The sequence below is a fragment of the Capsicum annuum genome, chromosome 11, assembly GCF_002878395.1.
Source record: "Capsicum annuum cultivar UCD-10X-F1 chromosome 11, UCD10Xv1.1, whole genome shotgun sequence".
Lineage (NCBI taxonomy): Eukaryota > Viridiplantae > Streptophyta > Magnoliopsida > Solanales > Solanaceae > Capsicum > Capsicum annuum.
The window spans coordinates 232633441-232654939 of NC_061121.1; the positions used below are offsets into that span (position 1 = coordinate 232633441).

At 35.6% G+C, this 21499-nt stretch overlaps 2 protein-coding genes across 7 annotated transcripts; one reads left to right on the forward strand and one right to left on the reverse strand.

Annotated features, from left to right (window-relative positions):
- LOC107847964 (lactoylglutathione lyase) lies at positions 1-9882 on the reverse strand. Of its 6 annotated transcripts, none has more exons than XR_001667725.2 (10): positions 9770-9878; positions 9045-9170; positions 8867-8928; positions 7719-7779; positions 7541-7620; positions 7378-7448; positions 4982-5071; positions 1272-1377; positions 1129-1179; positions 1-193 (listed from the first exon to the last, which is right to left on the reverse strand). XR_001667725.2 is itself a non-coding variant. In XM_047399940.1 (9 exons), the coding sequence occupies exons 2-8, from the start codon at positions 9135-9137 to the stop codon at positions 1277-1279; spliced, it is 558 nt and encodes a 185-aa protein (XP_047255896.1). In that variant the 5' UTR covers positions 9138-9170; positions 9770-9882; the 3' UTR covers positions 1-193; positions 1272-1276. The 6 variants fall into 6 exon arrangements, 2 of the variants coding, with proteins under 2 accessions (XP_047255896.1, XP_016548073.1); XR_001667724.2 differs by having other exon boundaries at positions 9631-9844; XR_001667726.2 differs by lacking the exon at positions 9770-9878 and adding an exon at positions 9397-9540.
- A 3371-nt stretch (positions 9883-13253) lies between these two features.
- Positions 13254-20579, forward strand: LOC107847568 (probable CoA ligase CCL7). The gene is made up of 6 exons (XM_016691905.2): positions 13254-15051; positions 16511-16700; positions 17593-17738; positions 18541-18608; positions 18754-18856; positions 20222-20579. Exons 1-6 carry the CDS (start codon positions 14044-14046, stop codon positions 20333-20335), a joined length of 1629 nt encoding a protein of 542 aa, XP_016547391.1. The 5' UTR covers positions 13254-14043; the 3' UTR covers positions 20336-20579.
- Positions 20580-21499: the final 920 nt, after the last annotated feature.

A 21499-nucleotide genomic window follows, 5' to 3' on the forward strand; every position in this document is an offset into this window, starting at 1 on the left:
TACAAATATTTTCATCGATTCATTATTTCAAACACAGTATACATCTGCAGTATTCACATTACACAGAAAATTTTTTTTGCCTATAACATAAGCACCAATTCATGCACTAGCAAATCGAAAACACCGCGAAAATGTTAACTCTCCAACGATACCTCAGTTGATCAAGACTCGCGATAGAAGCTCTCACGCGCTCCTGCAGGAAGAACCAATCGTGTATCCGTGAATCATTAGTCAAAAACATTATACATGGTGGACAAGAACACCTTACATAGTCGATATGCAAGAACAAATCGACTAAAAGATGCATAATGAGAGACACTGGAATTTAACATAATCAAAATCATCGATTAAGCACATCGAGGGTGATTTTAGATCTAACGCAGGGTCTGCAAATGAGCGTAAGCATGAGCAAGAACTTGAGAAATGAAAAAAGTATACCAAAACTTGGACTGTGTCTTTGCGTCGAGCTCCTGATAACCTTAAGCGCTTTAACGCCATTTAGTTGTATATAACATGAACTCCGACAACATTTAAGCACAAGATAATTCACACACACACATTGTATGTCTGTATTGATCAGCGATATGGTTAACCACGTAGAATCACATGTCAGAAAAAGAAGCTAACAAGTTTGGTTACGATTCAGTTGCAACATCGTAGATTTTAGTTTTTACACAGTAATCCTCCTCGTGAACTACTGTATGAGCAGAACGGAATTCTTAATGTTCTCAACTGACCTCAGAAAAGAAGGGGAAAGCATAATCGAAAAAAAAGAGAGGAACTATCTAATGACTAACGCCTCAAAAATTGATTCTCCGCCAAAGACCAAACAAAAAGGTTCAGTCTCCCTTCAGTAAGGGTAGTACGTTACGTCATATCTACATTCAAGGGCCACTCCACATGAACCAATAACACCTATGTTGATCGGACTCTCCATAATTTTGCCGCGCCCATGTTGGATCCTCAAAAATGCACTTTTAGAGGATCCAACACACAACCAACTGCATTTTTAGAGAGTCCGAGCAACATAGAAGAAGACAGTCTCAGAGGTCTCACAAAAAAGTTGCACATGATCAAAAAGAAAGTGAGAGCTTTAACCTAGATTGTGTTACCGAAAAAACAACATACCCAGTGTAATCTCCAGTGGGGAGGGTGGGCGTGACGCAGCCTTACCCCTACCTTGTGTTACCAAAATGAAAAAAAAAAAGGGAAAAATTAAGGCTTCTTATAGTAATAAAATATAGCGATCAAAATAATGAGAAATGATTTACCAGAATTAAGAAGCAGGACCAGCAGCTTCTTTGATATTTTTTGTGTCAAAGATCTCGATCCAATAGCCATCGGGATCTTTAATAAATGCAATACCTTTCATTTTTCCTGCAAATATGTTACCTTATTTAGGAGATGGAACTAAAATATATGCTAAGATCAGCTGATGACATGATTTGAAAACTAAACGAGATCAAAGACTTCCAGTCAAGTATCTGCGAGGAAATCGACAGAATGAAAATCCAATATAGAACAATAGCAGACGACGTAAGGATAAATAAATTTAGAATGTGCTAAACATCGCGGCTGCACGCAAAAGGATTATTCTCGATCCCCTTCTGAACTATTGCTTATTCTCAATCTTTCCTATGTTCATCCAGGCTAAGAGGTCCCAAACGTTGATAATCAAAGTCCGTCGAGCTACTCCGTGTCCTTTTTTATTTTAAGCTCAGTTTTATATGTTCCAGTTATCCACAGTCTCATATCAATTTATCATTTCTTCAAAAAGGTGTAGTAGCCTTTAAGTAAGAACTTCGTTATAAATGACCATAGTACTAGAAGGATCATCTTATATGGCATGAGCCGCATAGGCTTTTACTATTTCAATCTAGTGAGACCACCACCATTTGTCCTATTAACGGCTCTTCTAGGTACTCCATAATGATGATACTTTTATTTAAATTTCAGAAATGGTATCTATTTAGTATCATAAGTATACCATAAAAAGTCAGTTCTCCGCATAAGCATATGTGTTCTTCCTCCCCACATGGACTTGATAATCAGCGTTGTCATTTCAGAATGGAAGTACGTTCTTCACATTCATGCAGAGACGAGTAGAAAATTGTCCTATGGATCCAAAGGTCAAGTTTCTATAAGTTGGGAAGAGCGCCTTAGTGATCACGAGAAACTGCCAAATATTGCATTTACTTTTGAGTATTACGATACATAGACTTTCATGTGATGATGGGATGTAGTAGTATGTATTCTTCAATATATAATCTACTCCTGAGGAAGAGATTATTCTATAAAAATAGAGGTCATAAGTGGATCATCGATTATACATTCATAGATTAGCCAGCAAGTATCACCACCTAATACAACCCCGATAGGCATCCTTAATGATGAAATCTTCCACGAAAATATCAAGTCAAAAGGGTGCTTCAAGAAATTAGAATTCAAGGAAGGAAGCCATTTGAAACAGCTGATTTCCGGGCTGGAGGTAACCTATCGCGACACTGAACCAAGTTGTAAACTTTTGCGTTCGTGTGGGAGACCACTATTGCTGAAAAGTGCCAGGTCGTCATGGATCGTGTTCGCAGTCAAGGACCATGATCACAGACGAGGACTACAGACAATGCAGCGCTATCATATGACACTCACCGTGGTCGTGGTACACAGCTTCTGGTGGACTGGCCATTCTGCAATTCCAACTAAGGCCATTGTAGCCATTTTTGTTATAGGGTAGTAACTACAATAAAAAGTAGTTCTTAGACTCATTGTAGGGAGATCTCGATGAATGATGAATCGATGCTTGCCGAAGGAGTTTGGATGAACCCCCTTGACAAAGGGTATCTCCGACCTTGATTAAAACACGAAATTAAGTGCTCGTTTGGTACCGCGGATAAGGAATACCTAATTTCAAGATTATTATAGGATGAACTTATCTCATATTTAGTTGGAATACAACGAATGGATTAGTTATTCGAAATTATAGTGTTATTTTATTTCATCTTAAGGGTGTGATAACTTATTCCGAAATAGCTTGTTTTCCAACCACACGACCGCTAAATATGAGTTTTCATTATTTATTCATTTTAGTTTAATAGCGTGGGTGCAGCTTTATTTCTTGATTAAGAGAGTGTTTGAATTGCCTTATTTTTAAGTATTTTTGACTTCTAAACACTTTTTAAATTTTTGAAGGTTTCTGACAAAGACAAAAGATATTTTTAAGCACTTTTTGTAGACTTAAAAAGTATATTATAAAAATAAATACTCCCTCCGTTTCGAAATAAGTGAATTGTTGGGGTATTTATTGGTGTTTCAAAATAAGTGAATCATTGAATTTTTTTTCAAATTTAACTCTTATGATTTGACAATCAATTAACTTTTGAAAAGGTATTACAAGGTCAGTTTTTTCTTTTTTGGGGTAAAAATAGAAAGTTGTGTTAAATTTATAACTTTAATGTTTTTTCCTTAATTTGTGTGCCAAAATTCAACAATTCATTTATTATAGCTTAAAAGTAGGATGCCACCTACTTTTTAATTTTGACTTTTAATTTTTAAGTCACTTAAAAAAAAAAAAGTCAATCCAAATACCCACTAAACTCAGTGAGCAAACTTTACGTTTGATTGAAGAGTTCTATCTTTATTTTAGCTTTGTGCTTTATTTTTATTAGTTTACCTTATACTTCTTTAGCAACCTCTCTTAAATTACACCATAGCTAGGTTATTCTCGCATGAGTTCTCGTTCTCTCTTAGATTTTTCTTGTCATCGAGTACAATCTTAATTATTGTCAAGTTATCTTCAATTGTTCTTGATGTTAACTGATTGTGCTCTAACTGTTTGCATTCTGCTTTCTTTCTAACAATCTTTGATTAGTGCTTATTATAGGAATTTCATGGGGTTAACTAATTCATAGTAACATTCTTGTTATTTCCCCTATCTAGACCCTAATATTCTATCCTTCAATTTCTTGTTGATTCGATACCGTGTTTTGCACCCAAGGGTGTGGCCTAGCGATCAATGAAGTGGTTAAGAACCATGAGGTCTCTGGTTCAAATCCCAGCGAAGACAAAAACACTAGGCGATTTCTTCTCATCTGTCCTAGTCTAGGTGGACAGAATTACCTGGTACCAGTTGCTTGTGGTAAGTGGCAGGTATCCCGTGGAATTAGTCGAGGTGCGCGTAAGCCGGCCCGGACACCACGGTTATAAAAAAAAATACCATGCTCTTGGGGTCCATTCTATATTACATTCTGATAAATGCTACACCTTTTGGATATGTTGGTGTTGGCTGAATGTAATTTTATATTTCCGAAAAGTAAGATAAAAATGTGGTTTCTCAATTGCCATGCAGCAACAACAACAACAAAAAGCCCAGTGTATTCCCACATAGTGGGGTCTGGGGAGGGTAAGGTGTACACAGTCCATACCACTACCTCCGGAGAAGTAGAAAGGTTGTTTCCGATCAAACAATGCCATGGTTTCTCAATAGCCATGGCAACTTGAAAATTATAACGATCAAACAACTATTTCAAGAACTGAAGTTAGACTTGTCAAATGGAACCTGTTATAATCAAATACACTTTATATTACATCCAATTAAGTATTTCATAAAAAGACCAAGCACCTAAGCTTGTCTCAGTTATCGAAAATACTTTCATGAGGCATTATCGTTAAGTTTGTCAAATCAAGTAAATGATCATCCTGCAAACATATTCACTAAGTCTATTGCTTGTCCACACCATCGTAAATATAACAGGTTATACACGATGCTTGCTTGACGGGATACTTTGAGTAAAAAGATGGTACAACTTATCAAGTATATGTTACTTTTCCAAGAAACTAACAGAATCAAAGCTCGAATAATCAAAGGTCAGCATAGCATTTCTTCAGTTATGCATAGACAAGTTCAATTCACTTGTTAAGCTTGCATTTTCATTTTAAAAAAAACAATCGTCTCAAAAAGGTCTATAAATTAAGGTTAAATTACCATCAAGAGGTTTCTTTACAAACTCCACTCCCAGACTTTCAAATCTCTCGCAAGCCTTGTAGACGTCATCAACAGTAACACCTATGTGTCCTGAAAGAGGAGGAAACAAGTCAGCCAACACCAAATAGGAATTTTAACATCGACAATGACATGCTCTAGATCCTTGTAGAATTGTCGTCAGATACAAATGAGTAGTGAGCATCAGAAGTTAACGACAATAGGCAGCCAAAAACTTTCCAAGCGCTTAACAATTAAAATTCATATAGCTACATAGCTTGTCACCTATTTGTCAAAAAAAAAATTGGGCTGGAAACTTGTAATTTACAATATCGTCTACATTCATAACCATTTTAGTGAAAATAATCAGTTAATTTAGAAACCAATGTCCATCTTCAGTTAGCGATCCCTTTCATCTATTTGACGAAGGCTTGAATTTTTTCCAACCCAATATATGACATACGTATCCTTCTTCTACCACGAAAAATCTCAATTGACTTGACACAATTTACCCCATTTTTCAAACATTGACGTTTTATTCTAAGCAAATTAAAACTTAACTAGTATAATATCCTTCAGCTTATCGTGTCCAATCTCCAGATTTTCCAGATGAGACTAGCTAAAACAGGACCGAGAAAGTATGCCTTCTCTAAAAATGGATTCCAGAAATCAATAATTGATATGTACTTGCGAAACACAACATTTTCTGTAAGAAGTATTTACTGTGTTTCAAATTGATAACTTGCGGTTGTTGTCCACTGGCCTTAAACAGAAACTTCACCTTTTCTCTTCTTCTTTTTTCCATGGATGTGTTGACGCAAAATATATAAGGCGAGGTGCCTTGGTGTATGCTTTCCGCGGATGATATAGTTCTGATTGATGAGTCGCGAAAAGGGGTTAATGATAAGCTGGAGGTTTGGAGACAAACCTGAAGTCTAAAAGGTTTCAGGTTGAGTAGGACCAAGACGGAATACTTGGAGTGCAAGTTTAGTGACTCGAGGCAAGAGGAGGAGATGGTAGTGAAGTTGGATTTTAGGCGGTTTGCAAGAAGGATAGTTTTAAGTATCTTGGATCTACGATTCAAGGAAATGGAGAGATAAATGAGGATGTCTCTCACCGTATTGGGGCAGGTTGGATGAAATGGAGGCTCGCTTCGAGAATTTTATGCGATAGGAAGGTGCCCCCAAGCTGAAAGGCAAATTCTATAGAGTTGCAGTCCGGCCTGCTATGTTGTATGGAGCGGAGTGTTGGCCGGTTAAGAATTCTCATATCCAAAAGTTGAAGGTGGCGGAAATGAGGATGTTGCGTTGGATGTGTGGATTCACAAGGGCTGACAAGGTTAGGAGTGAAATTATTCGCGAGAAGGTGGGAGTGGTGTCAGTGGAGGATAAAATGCGGGAAGTGAGGTTGAGATGATCTGGTCATGTGATAAGGAGAGGCACGGATGCCCCAGTTCGTAGGTGTGAGAGGTTGGCCTTAGGAGGTTTCAAACGGGGTAGGGGTAGGCCGAAGAAATATTGGAGAGAAGTGATTAAACGTGACATGGAGCAATTACAGCTGACTGAGAACATAACTTTGGATAGGAAGATATGGAGGAAAAGCATTAGGATAGAGGGATAAGGGTGTGGATGAGTCGTAGGCAGTATTAGGTGGACTTTGGTGTCCTTTGTTTGGCAATGTACAAATTTTTTGTGGATGTCATACCTATGTTATTTTATCGTGTTCTATGCTTTTGATGCTTTTGTATACTGCCTTTTATCTTGAACCGGGGGTCTATCGGAAACAACCTCTCAACTTCTTTAGAGGTAGTGGTATGGACTGCGTACACTCTACCCTCCCCAGACCCCACTATGTGGGAATATACCGGGTTTGTTGTTGTTGTTGTTGAAGTGAATCATCATGTTTTACCATAGGCAGGCCAAACTCCAACGGTTACCTGCTTTTGCTATTTACCTACCAACCATTTAAATAACCAGAAATTGACCTATTTCCCCATTCCTCTAGCTTGCAACTTGTTTTTTAAAGCTGAGGGACTATCGGAAACAGTCTCTCTCCACCTGCACAAGGTAGGGGTAAGGTTTGTATACACTCTACTCTACTCTCCCCAGACCCCATTTGTGGGATTACATTGGATATGTTGTTGTAGTTGTTTGTTGTGACATGTCAAAAGGAATCCACTAAGACATCTAATTAAGTCAAATGGAGAAACAAAGTATTGCCACGCTGCATTAAAATGACGAATAGCAAGCATTTCCTAAACTTTACACCTGACATAACAAGATTAACGTTTCACTGCAGAAGAAAATCAATGAGGTATAAAGGGACGGAAAATGAAGACAAACAAAGAAGAGCTCTCTAAAATCGAGCAAACAAAAATTTAAAATATGCAAATTACATACCAAAGCCACGTGGTTCCGAATTTCCATTGTGATAACCTGTAAAATTAGGGTCACTCTCAGTACCCCAGTTGCTGCAAATAAAAATATAGAAACAATGAGCCACCAAATAGCAAGAAGAGAGCAAATAATCGTAGAGGCGCTACAGACAAAATAGAGTTCTTACTGTGTAAGCTCTAATGTAGCTTTCTGACCAAAGGTCCAAGCCGTACGCTCGACTTGTTCACTGGGTGCTGATGATGTATCCTATACCACCCGTAAGCAAATGTAAATTGGAGAACGGAAGTATACCAAAAGGAAATATGATAAACAGCATTCTAGACACAAAGTTATCTGAAACTTACCTCATACCCCATGAAGTATAAGCTGAACTTCATCTCTGGAAAATCCAGTCTCTTGAGCAAGCTGTATCGGACAAGGCATAAATCATACTACTATATATTCAGCTTCACATTTAGCTTACGTCTACACTTTGATACACCTAAGACAAAATACATCTATATTCACGGATTTAAGGATTTGATCAAACTCGTAAAGTTCAAATTTGTATTCGTCAAACACTATACTATTTGGGGATCCAAAAAGAGCATTCCGAACTTAATCAAACACTATACCGTCAAACATTACACTATTTGGGAATCCAAACAAGAACTTTCAGAACTTAATCAAACACTAGACTGATCAGAATCCTAAAGTAACATGACACTGCATTCCATTGAATTGTAATTTACCAAAACAAGCATTAGCAAAACACAATATTAGGGAGAAAAACAAAGTAGATAACATTAGCTTAGTAGAAATAACGGTTGAACCGACATTTGAAGCAACATCTTTACACTCTATTTGGATGGCCGTTACAGTGTATTGTGCCGTTAGTTCAAATAAAATGTTTGTTTTTGTTGTAACTTAAATTTTATTATATCGTATTCGTTAAATTCATCGTTCTGTAACAAAGAAAATTCCTACTTTGTGTAACGACCAATTCGGTGTGACCGCGTCATTACCTTATTTTTTTTCTCATTTTGTTCTCACTTATTATCTAATAATCTTATTTTATCATTTATCCTACCTTTTTACAGTATCTCTACCTCGTATCCTATCTTACTCATAGGTTTAAAAAAGGGCAGCCCGGTGCACTAAAGCTACCGCTATGCGCGGTGTCCGGGGAAGGACCCCACCACAAGGGTGTACTGTACACAGCCTTATCTTGCATTTCTGCAAGAGGCTGTTTCCAAGGCTTGAACCCGTGACCTCCTGGTCACATGGCAGCAACTTTACCAGTTACTTCAAGGCTCCCCTATAGGTTTATCCTTCAAATTGATGATGTGCGACATCATACAACAACATCAAACGTTGTATTCATCGAAACAATACAACGCCATACAACACAACACGAAACAATATAGTACGATACATTATGAAACAATATGCAACAACCATCCAAACAAAGTTTTACAGGCAAACAAATACTCGAGATAGATCGAAGACTTACGACATGCCCATCACTTTTGAGTAGAATTCAAGACTCACTTTGGGGTCCTTAATTCTAAACATCTAAATACAAAAAACAAAACAAAAAAAGGCATTAAAAACACAATAAATAAAAACATTTACTCAATACCTACAATTCCACATATATAAACAAGAAAGATAACCATTTTAATGCTTACAGTTTGTTGCAAAAAGTAACCTTTAGTTGCTTCATCAGGAGTAGCATGAAGGCCTGGGTTGTTAATAGGCAAATCCTTTGAATCTGAAGCCATTGATGATGATATAAACCTACAAAAATTACTAACCTGCAAACATAATTTTGTACATAAATGACTATATGATAAAAAAAAATAAAAAAATTGAATAAGCTGAATCAAGAACTGATATGAGTATGTCATAAAGATTGGAACTTTTTATAAAAATTGAACCAAAAACATCAAAACAATTTTTCTTTTTATACTTTTGGAATAAGGTGAATCAAGAATTGCTAGGGGTATAGGATAAAGATTAGAAATTTTTCAAAAACTTAACCTTAGATTTTTTTTATTATTATTATTATTAATTTTTTTTTGCAATAAGGTGAATCAAGAATTGATATAGGTAGGTGATAAAGATTGATAATTTTAGAAAAGTGAACCCCCCCCCCCCCCCCCCCAAACCCAATTTTCTTTTTTTTTCTGCAATAAGGTGAATCAAGAATTGGAAATTTTTAGAAAAAAAAAATTAATATTATTTTTTTGAGAAGGTGAATCAAGAGTGGGACACCTTGGGTTTGATGGTGAAGAAAGAAGGTGATAAGGAAGGTTTATTAATGGTTGATTGAAGCAAAGATAGTAAAGAAAAGGTTGGTGTAGATAGTGAAGTAGCCATTTTAGGTGGTAAAAATTTACAAAGAAAAGCTCACCTTGGTGGATTTTTTACACTAAGATTTGGTGTATATGGATAATTAATTAAGTAGATGTTTTATTGGGAGAAAGTTTAGCTATTAAGCTTCTTTGAGTTTCCAATTAGGCAAATAGCCTGCTGTTTTCAAGTTTTCAATTAGCAAAATGATCTACTTTTATTTTTTTATTGGTCGAATTGATAATTGATTTGTTTAGTCGATAATCGATCTATTTATACATCTATCGGATTGATAATCGATCTGTCTATATATAAATCGAATCGATAATCAATCTATCGAGTTGATAATCAATCTTTTTATATATTTGTCAGACAAATAATAGATCTGTCGGATCGATAATCAATCTGCCAAGTTGATAATCAATATTTTTATACATGTGTCGGACAAATAATAGATCTATCGGATCGATAATCGATCTGTCGAGTTGATAATCAATATATTTATATGTCTGTCGGACAAATAATAAATTTGTTGGATTAATAATCGATCTGTCTATATAAAAATCGAATCGATAATCGATCTGTCGAGTTGATAATCAATCTGTCTATACATCTTTCGGACAAATAATAGATCTGTCGGATCGATAATCGATCTGTCAAGTTGATAATCAATCTGTTTATATATTTGTCGGACAAATAATAGATCTGTCGGATTAATAATCGATCTGTCTATATATAAATCGAATTGATAATTGATCTGTCGAGTTGATTATCGATTTGTTTATATATCTGTCGGACAAATAATAAATCTGTCGGATTGATAATCGATCTATCTATAAATCTGTCAGACAATCCGATAATAGATCTATCTCAAAAATAGGTCACATCCCTGAATAAAAAAACTTATAATCCATTTAATAAAAAAAAATAAAAATAAACTTAAAAGGTTTATTTAACAAAGAGTCCCTTTAATTTTGGTTGTTTTTGTTTTTCCAATTTTGTCTTTCAATTCCTCTATTTTGGCCATTTTTTGGGCAAACATCAAGGGTTCATTTGGTGAGTAAATTCCCTAAATGGTCACCTATGTTAAAAAAATTATCTACAAATATCATTTTTGTTTCATTTAGATTAAGAATATCACTAACTCTTTCTACTTTCTTTAAAATATACTTAACACCTCAAAAATCTTTTCTCTCCTACTTGAAATTCAATGTCATTAAAATTTCTTTCTTTTTATGATAAATAGATCTATTTAACTTATTAAACTTATTTAACTAAAATTTTATCCTAATTCTTATTTTTAAAAATAATACACATGATATACTAATCATTGAAGATTAATTTAATTACACCAAAAGCTTGAATTATTTTATTTGATATGTACTTTTCAAAGTTTCTTTTACTTACTTTTTTATTTCACTACTTAATAATATTTAAAACTCAAGTACTCATAAAAACTGGTACTCATTTAATTTTTTATTATTTATTTTATATATTAAAAATTCTTAAAATGTAAAAAAAATAAAACGATGGATTTCATATTTTAGACATTAAATTTGTTATTTATATAAGAATAAAAGAATAAATCTACTTTTTTGGATTATACAAAAGAATTTTTGGATTAATATAATCCAAAGATATTATATTTTCTTCAAATATAGAGTAATAGAGAATAAAAGAATATAAATTTTTATTTAAAAGTATTGATGACAAACCTACGGGTTTTTTGCTGCCAAACAAAATTTAATATCTTTTTTAATATGTATTATTACCTAGAAAAAATAATTTGGACGTAGATTACTTGCAATTTTTTATGCAAGATAATTTTTGATCAATATATAGTGAAATTTTTTTTTTTTTTCAGATTTTTTACAAGTAATTTCCTATAAACAAATCATTAAATCCGTAAGATAAGACATAAATTTAGAAAAAAAAATTATTTTTTTTGAATTTAGTTTCTTCACTTTTTCCTGTGACCATTATATTTAGATTTTATTTTATTATACAACTAAACACTAATTTATATCCGTACTTCATTCTAAATCCATCAAAAGCAAAGAAGAATTGATAGAGTAATATTTTAAAAATCCATTTGTAATATTACCGATGAAGGTATCATTTTGTTAATATTTCTTAAAAAATTTAATTTGTTTCAAGACTACATAATTTTTTCTTTCCTTCAAAAAAGGTGATTTTATTTTTTTGTTCTCACATAAATAACAAACTTAATGTCTAAAATATGAAATCCATCGTTTTATTTCTTTTACATTTTAAGATTTTTTAGTATATAAAATAAACAACAAAAATATTACTGTACCAATTCGTATAAGTACTTGTATTTTAAAACTATTATTAAGTGGTGAAATAAATAAGTAAATAAAAAAAACTTTGAAGATTACATATCAAATAAAATAACCTAAGATTTTGGTGTAATTAGATTAATTTTTTAATTATCAATTTATCATGTGTAATTTTTTTATAAAAAAAAATTAGGATAAAATTTTAATTAAATAAGTTTGATAAGTTATACATTTATCAAAAAAAGAAAAAAAAAATTAATGACATGACATTCTAAGTAGGAGAGAGAAAAATTTTGAGACGATAAGTATATTTTAAGAGAAAAAAGAAAAGTTGGATGATATTCTTGTCCTAAATAAAATAAATGTGATATTTGTAGGCAATTACCCAAATATGGGTGACCATTCAGGGAATTTACTCTCATTTGGTTGGTAATAAGTTATTCTGTAAGTTATTTCATTATGTATGTGAAATAACTTATTTTATTATTAGGAATCGTTTGAAAGGAGAAATAAGGATAATTAATCTCGGAATTAATTTAGAAGAGGAGCTTATTCCATGTTTGGTTGGAACAAAATGTATGGGATAACCCATTTCGGGATTAGTTATTCTGAAATTATAGTATTTTTTTTTACCCTTCCTTAAGGGTGGGAGAACTAATTTCGGGATAACTAATTCTAGGATTAGTAATCCCGAGATAACTTGTTTTCTAACCAAATGACACCTTCAGGTATAAATGATGGGACGAATAATCTCAAAATTAAGTAAGTGGACGTTTGGCGATAAAAACTAAACTTTTTAAAGTTAGAGTTGGGTGGATGAATAATAGGAGTCTAATTTAGTATGAAAATTGCAGTGCTTTTCAGAAGTACAGCTCGATGTACTAAAGATATCGTTATGTGCGGTGTTCGAGAAGAGCCCATCACAAAGGTATATCGAACGCAGCCTTATTTTACATTCTACTAGAGGCTGTTTTCAAGGTTTGAACCCGTGAACACATGACAACAACTTTTACGATTGTAACCATCGAATTGTTAATATCAATAATTGAGTTCATAAATTTTTAGATAATAATTTGATTGAATGTGTGGACTAAGTCAAAAAAATGTGGCTTGTTTTATTTATTGTTGGTGGTCCAATCTCATGCAACGTATACGCAAGTCACTTCCATTAGTCTGCCAACTTCTCACGTCTCTGCACTCGACATTCATATATCTGAACTATTTTAATTTCACTTTCTGCATCTTATCTTCTGCTAAGTCACTTCCACATCATTCCAAATATCATTATTTCTAATCTTATCTCAATATTATATTAAATTTCTATTATTCTGTAAAAAAAAAAAAGATTTTTCGAACCCAGAATAATCCGAAACCGCTACAATCTATGCCACAAACTTTTTCGTTAGAACCGTGGATAAACCTTAGAATCTTAGGATAACTCGCAGTCATTAGAACCGTAGGATAAACTGCAATCGCTACAGCTCCTGCCACAACCTTATGTTCTTTTTAGAACTCCAGGATAATCCTTCGAGTCCCAGGATAACTCAGAATCGCTAAAACTCCACCCTTGAAATCATTAGATAACTCACGATCGCTAGAGCCCCAGGATAACCCTTAGTATTAATGACGCTACAACCCACAACCTCTGCACAAAGTAAACACCACTGAGAAGATATTGAGAGAAATCAAACCCAAATTATCAGTGTAAATAATCATCCTCCAAACCAACTGAGCCATCCCGAACGACAAGCTTAGAAAAGGACAAACATTACTAAATTAAGAATCACATGGTTTGGTTATAGAAAAAGACAAAAACACTTGACTTTTTCTCTTCTATCTAAAGTACAGTCCAACCACAACAAATGTCATCCTCTATCTAATCTTCCTATTACACTCATTTCTATAATCATTGTCATCTTCCTCAATCTTTCTCTCATTCAATACCAAAGTACCAAGAAACTACAAACAAACAAAAAAAAAAAGAAAAAAAAAATCAATAAAAGCCGAAAGTATATATATTGATTCTTGATTTGCAATGGAGAAATCTGGTTATGGCAATGATGGGATATACAGATCTCTTAGACCACCTTTCTATTACCCAAAACATCAAAATTTATCAATGATATCTTTTTTATTCAGGAATGTTTCATCTTATCCTGATAAACCAGCACTTATTGATGCTGATAATGGTGAGACTTTGACTTTTTCTCAGTTCAGATCTTCTGTATCAAGAATATGTCATGGACTTGTTAACCAAATGGGGATCAAGAAAGATGATGTCGTCTTGATATTCGCTCCGAATTCGATACAGTTCCCTTTGTGTTTCTTTGGTGTTATTGGTTTAGGTGCAATTGCTACTACTGTGAATCCTATGTATACTGTTAATGAAGTTACAAAGCAAGTGAATGATTGTAAACCAAAGGTTATTATTACTGTACCTGAATTGTTAGATAAGGTTTCTAAGTTTGGTTTGGACATTTTGCTAATAGGTAAGAAGGAAAATTTGAATTTGAGTGCGAATTCACGTGTTGTAATGTATGATGAGCTAGTTGGTAAAGCGGGGTACTTCGATTTGGATGGAACGGTGATAAGGCAGAGTGATACTGCTGCATTGTTGTATTCATCGGGTACAACGGGGGTTAGTAAAGGCGTAGTGTTGACACATAGGAACTTTATATCCGCGGGTTTAATGGTAACTAGTGATCAAGAATTGGCTGGTGAAATGCATAATGTGTTTTTGTGTGTGTTGCCTATGTTTCATGTGTTTGGTCTTGCGGTTATTATGTATTCGCAGTTGCAGAGGGGTAATGCTATTGTGTCTATGAGTAAATTCGATTTGGAAATGGTTTTGAAGAATGTTGACAAGTATAGGGTGACGAATTTGTGGATTGTACCTCCGGTTGTTTTAGCGTTGGCTAAGAATCCGGTGGTGAAGAAGTATAATCTAACGTCTTTGAAACAAATTGGATCCGGTGCTGCACCTTTAGGGAAGGAGTTGATGGAGGAATGCGCTAAGAACCTCCCTCAGACTGTTGTTATGCAGGTAAATTTTTGACGCGTTCTTTTACCTTGAATATATGAATGAAGGATCTTGGCGTAATAGTAAGAGTTACCGCGATATGATCATGAGGTCGCTGGTTCAAGCCTTGGAGAAAACCTCTCGTAGAAATGCATTCTTTTACCTTGAATATACGAATGAAGGATCTTGGCGTAATAGTAAGAGTTACCGCGATGTGATCACGAGGTCACGGGTTCAAGCCTTGGAAACAACCCATCGTAGAAATACAAGGTAGGACTGCGTAGAATTGACCTATGTGGTGTGGCCCTTTATGAGCATCATGCATAGTGAGAGCTTAGTGCACCCTTTTAGTGGAATGAAACAGGTCAAATTGGAGCCTAATGGATATAGAGGATCGCTATAGCCGACCCTGAGTAGTTTGGGATTGACATGTGTTATTATAGTAGTTATCGCCACGTGATCATGAGGTCACAGGTTCAAGCCTCGGAAAAAACCTCTTGTAGAAATGCAAGTTAGGACTGCATAGACTTGATCCTTATAGTGTGGCCCTTTCCGGACCCCATGCATTGTGAGAGCTTAGTGCACCGTTTTAGTGGAATGAAACAGGGCAAATTGGAGCATAATGGATGTAGAGGATCGCTATAGCCGATCCCGAGTAGTTTGGATTGACATGTGTTAGTATAATAGCTCTTGTAGAATTGCAAGTTAGGACTGCGTAGAATTGATTCATTGTAGTGTGGCCCTTTCCGGACCCCATGCATAGTGAGAGCTTAGTGGCCCTTTTTAGTCGAATGAAACAGATCAAATGGAGCATAATGAATATAAAGGATTGCTATAGCCGACCCCCGAGTAGTTTGTGATCGACATGTGTTAATTATAGTAATTTTTGTTTTAACCTTCAGTAATAGTACTAGCTGGGGGTCTATTGGAAACAGTCTCTCTACTTCTTCGGAGGTAGTGGTATGGACTGCGTACATTTTACCCTCCCCAGACCCCACTAGGTGGGAATACACTGGGTACGTTGTTGTTGTTGTTGTAACCTTCAGTAATAGTACTCCTTGACTAGTTATTTGCCTGCAAAACTTCAAAACTACTTTTCTCTTTATCTGTTTGTCAAAACATTTCGGTGGAAGAAATACAATCCCATGATCTCTCGATGATGTTTTGCTTAATATGTTCCGTTTACACCAAAATAGCAGCGCGTGAAATAAATGGATCATCAGACAGGTCATATCTCATATGGGCAATGTGAATAGCTTTACATATATGGTCATGACATCGATAACAAGGTACTTATGGCATGACAGTCTGAGGGAGGTTCTTAGCTTCACTTTCGATGCCACACCCGTGTCGGATTCTCCAAAACTACACTAGTTTTGGCGAATCCGACGCGCACCTATTGATATTTTTGAAAAGTCCGAGCAACATAGGTACCTTGGGAGGAATCCTGTGGGTTCTCATATTACTAGTGTTGTAATTTCAGGGATATGGTATGACAGAAACCTGCGGGATTGTTTCAGTGGAGAATCAATTTGCAGGTCCCAGACACACAGGATCAGCGGGGACTCTAGTTCCGGGAGTTGAAGCTCAAATAGTTAGCGTTGATAAACCGAAGCCTCTTCCTCCTGGAAAGTTAGGGGAAATATGGGTGCGCGGTCCCAACATGATGAAAGGTAATATCTTTGCTAAATTCGTCTCGCTGTAGTTATTATGAATTATGGAATCGTATTCTCTTCTTTTGCTCATCGAAGGAGTAAGGTAATACGCCAGGTACTAGCAATACAATGGAGAAAGAGGCAGATCCAAGGCTTAAACTTTACGAGTTCAACATTTAATGTTCTTAGATATGAACTCATTGAACTTTTAGAATTATGTATTCAGTATTTAATGTTTGTTAAATATTATTCCGTCCATTACAATTTGTTCGTCTGGTTTAACTTGGCACGGTTGTTTAAGAAAGTAAAGAAGACCTTTGAATCTTGTAGTCTTAAACTAAAGATACGTAAAATGTACCAAAGTGCCTTTGAATCTTGTGGTCTTAAACATGTGGAAAGTTAGAAACGAACTAAAAAGGAAAGTAAGACAAAACAAATTGAAACGGAGTTATTAGTGTTTTTATATCTATGCTCTGATCTGTATGAAAACTACACCTCGCACCTCGTTGCATTTAAATCTCTTGTCGTGTGGTCAGTTCTGATAAGAGTGGGACTAGAGTATCATGTGCTTTGCTGCTGGCAATTCTTTCCGATATAGAAAAAAGAAGATATTATGCGATAGTATCGCATTCGGTATCCTTTAAACGATTTTTGTTTACTTAATTGACTTCTCGACTCTTATAAATTTAGTCGAGGCTAGTTTCCAGTGGGCGTGTTTTTTGAGCTAATATGTTTTTTCCGGACAAGGCAATAACTGTCGATCTAAAAATGAATGTGTGTTTTGACTGTCGTGAGATGGACGAGGTTATTCCGTCTTGTTAACTTTCAGTGATATTGGTTTCTCCGGTTTCACAATGACCAGTTCATTGTATTATTATAGCATGTTCTTCACGGAGTCTCGTAATTTCAGGTTATTTCAACAATCCTCAGGCCACAAAGCTCACTATAGATAATCAGGGCTGGGTTCATACAGGAGATCTTGGGTACTTTAATGAGGAAGGAATGCTTTATGTCGTCGACAGGATCAAAGAGCTCATTAAGTACAAAGGTTTTCAGGTACCGTCTTTTTTTTGGTGATGGCAGAGTTTTTAAAAGTATAAGTAGCGTAAACTCAGCTGGTTTTGCTGGACACATATTTGTCCATGCTGTCTGTGCGCTGACGTGGTGCATATGCATTAGTTTCACGGTCAAATTTTGATATGATGAAGGGGAAATAATCGCATCTCCTTGATTACACACATTTAAGTTGCTTGAACTCTCCAAAAATGTTGCCGCACCCGTGTTGGATCCTCCAAAATGCAGTACTTTTGAAGAAAATGACACGCACCCGATGACATTTTTGAAGTGTCTGAGCAACATAGGTCATTCACTTGGGATTTCGCCAACACATGGCACACAGCCTGTTTAAGTGTGCCATGTGTTGGCGAAATGACCACTAGGAGGTCTGTCTATTTACAATCTCCACATATGGAAGGTTCAGTCTGCCTCTGTGGTGGTCGCTTTATGGAATACGCACTTGGCAGTCCCTTAGAGGATTCTCAGTAGAGGACAGTTGTTCAAGGAGCTTGCCGTAGAAGTTCAGCGTAGAGTACATATTCTGGTCCTCCTGAAGGACAAACGTTGCATGCTCTAACATCCCACGTCGGAATCCTAGTGACCTAGTTGAAAATAGCCTATGATATGCACTAGCCATCGTTAACTTTTCAACATCGTCTACTTTCATTTCCATTTGCAGAACAGTTAAGATAGATGAAACTTCATATTATGAGGGAATTATTTAGTGTTCTCTCCGGATGCGTATTGTCTTTTTTTATATCAATTAATCAAGGGTGATTGCTCAAGCTTATTTCGTTATCAGGTCGCACCAGCCGAGCTTGAAGGTCTACTTGTTTCTCATCCTGAAATATTAGATGCTGTTGTTATCCCGTAAGTCTTGCTTCACTAAATTTTGAAGCTATCTTTTCGAATATCATGCTACTGGTGATTTATCCAAAGAAAAATGTCACGTGATACTGTACTGTTACCTGAAACGATGATATATGAAAATACGCGGTTAATATTTTCCTTATAGGTTTCCTGACGCTGAGGCTGGTGAGGTTCCAGTTGCATATGTTGTTCGCTCGCCTAATAGCTCTCTCACTGAAGTAGATGTTCAGAAGTTCATCGCGGATCAGGTATGCTCGCGAAACAATGACAGTTCTTTAGGTATCGAATGCTTGTCATGACTGGTTTAGAAACATTTTGATATGCTATAGAGCGCGAAATTAATGACGTTGATATAACTATGGTCATATCAGCACCATCATTGTCTCGATTATTCAATTCGACACGATTAGTGTCCACATAATGGAGGGTGCAATATCTCAGATAAGATTTGGCTGGTGTTAGAAGTATAAAAAGACAATTTGTAGCTTATCTGTGACTTTTTGGAACCATTTGAACAGTCGCTCTTGAATTGATTATAGGGCGTGGTGCAGTGGCGGAGCCAGGATATTCACGAAGGGGGTTCATAAGTGAACATACGAACTAACTGAAGGAGGTTCAACGTCTAATATATATACATAAAAAATAATCTTAACCATGCATATAGCATAATTTTTCGCCGAAGGGGGTTTGGATGAACCCCCTCGGCAAAGGGTAGATCTGCCCTTGGTGTGGTGTACGGCTTTAAGCAGTGTCGGCATGGACCCTCTTAAGGCCATCTGTGAAGCTGTGTTTTACAGATTTATAATTGTCTCGTCACATGCTAAGTTGCACAGATTCTTCACCTTCGATGCCACACCCGTGTCGGATTCTCCAAAAATACACTACTTTTGGAGAATCCGACACGCACCCATGACATTTTGAAGAGTCCGAGCAACATAGGTCACATGCCAAAACAACTATAATAAATACACCTCAATCAATGAATCCATACTATACACGTCGCTCCTTTTAGACTTGCCTCTGTCCAATATAATGCAGGCCTAAGTAAGAACCATACCGGCATGCTTTGTATTGTGAGGGTTCAAATTGACTAGTTTTACATTAACGGTTAACCTTTCCTCCATATCTAGGCTTGAACCGCGACATTATGACCAACCAACAACAACAACATACCCAGTGTATTCCCACGACATTATGATCAACCATTCATGTTAATTTTATTTAATAGTTTGTTGGAACTCTGGTGGGAAAGTAACCGAGGGTCTATCTTAAAGAACCTCTCTACCTTCACACGAAAGGAGTAAGGCCACGTACACCCTACCCTCTCTAGACCTCACTTGTGAGATTAAATGAGGTACGTTGTTCTAGTTGTTGGAATCCCGATGGGAAGTAACCGATGGTCTATCTTAAACAACCTCTCTACCTTCACACGAAAGGAGTAAGGTTGCGTACACCCTACCCTCTCTAGACCTCACTTGTGAGATTATATGCGGTATGTTGTTGTTGTAGCCCCGGTGGGAAGTTGGATTGGTTTGGGAGGTGGAAATCTTGAATGCATGAATGCAGTTTGTCCATTTCCAGATCTTAATGTTCATTTTTCGATGTCTCTGCAGGTTGCGCCTTTCAAAAGATTGAAGAAGGTGACATTCATAAACAGTGTTCCAAAGTCGGTCTCCGGGAAGATCTTAAGAAGAGAACTGATCGAGAAGGTTCGTTCAAAACTCTAAGATTTGTATCCGGTACCTGTGCTGGTGAGAGCTAGCAAGTACCTACGAACTTAGTCGAGGTGCACACAGACTGGACCGAACGCCACAATCATAAAAAAGAACAATAAGATTTGCATAGTTTGCTTAGTGAATGTTAAATGCACATCCATCTACTGCATTATTATAACAGAATTGTATCAACAATGTGAAATTACAAGTGGCTTGCATAATAAAAGACTGTCCTGAGCCGAGGGTCTATCGGAAACAGCTTCTCCACTTCATCTGAGGTAGTGGTATGGACTGCGTACACCTGAAGTTCTATATGCACCTAAACTTCAGCTATATGAAACTTCAGACACAATGTCGAAGTTATTTGAAAGTGAATACAATTGCAAAAGTTTTCATTAAAGATATAATGCGTTCATAATACTATTGAGGTATTATATATATATATATATATATATACATACACACACACACATAATGCACCGAAAAGTAATGATATTCGGACTCTTCAAAAATGCCACTGGGTATGTTGAATCCATCAAAAGAAGTGTATTTTTAAAGAATTCAACAATTTTTGAAAAGTTCGTATTTTTAAAGAATTCAACAATTTTTGAGAAGTTCGAGCAATTTAATGAGAATATGGTTGAAAAATATTGCATATATTCTATATACACGCACGCACGCACCAAGACCTTTGATCATTTGGCTTTATCCAATAAAACTCATACACGAGCTCCAGCTATCCTAAAACTCATACACGAGCTCCAGCTATCCTAAAAGGGATGGAGTAATCCAAAAGACGGAATAAAAAACTATAAATATTTTTCTTTTATTTTTCTTTTTTTTTTTTCGTAAAAAATAAAACATAGATTTTATTTATCAGTCGTACATCTAAAATAGATATTCACAATAAAATAAAAGAATCAAGTAAAACATTCGATGTTCATTAAATGAAGTACTCCCACTTCTTTTTGCAGTTTTGCAGCTTTATGAAAGTCCCTTTAATATCTTGTATTTCAAGAGTTAATGTGATTAATATTAGAAGTTAAATTGAGTTATAGATTAATTAGATATTTGAAAATTATACAAAAAATATAATAAACTTGAAATTTTTTTTGTATCAATATGGTGAAAATACATCTTAAAGAATTGGTCAAAATTCGAATAATTTGTTCCTTA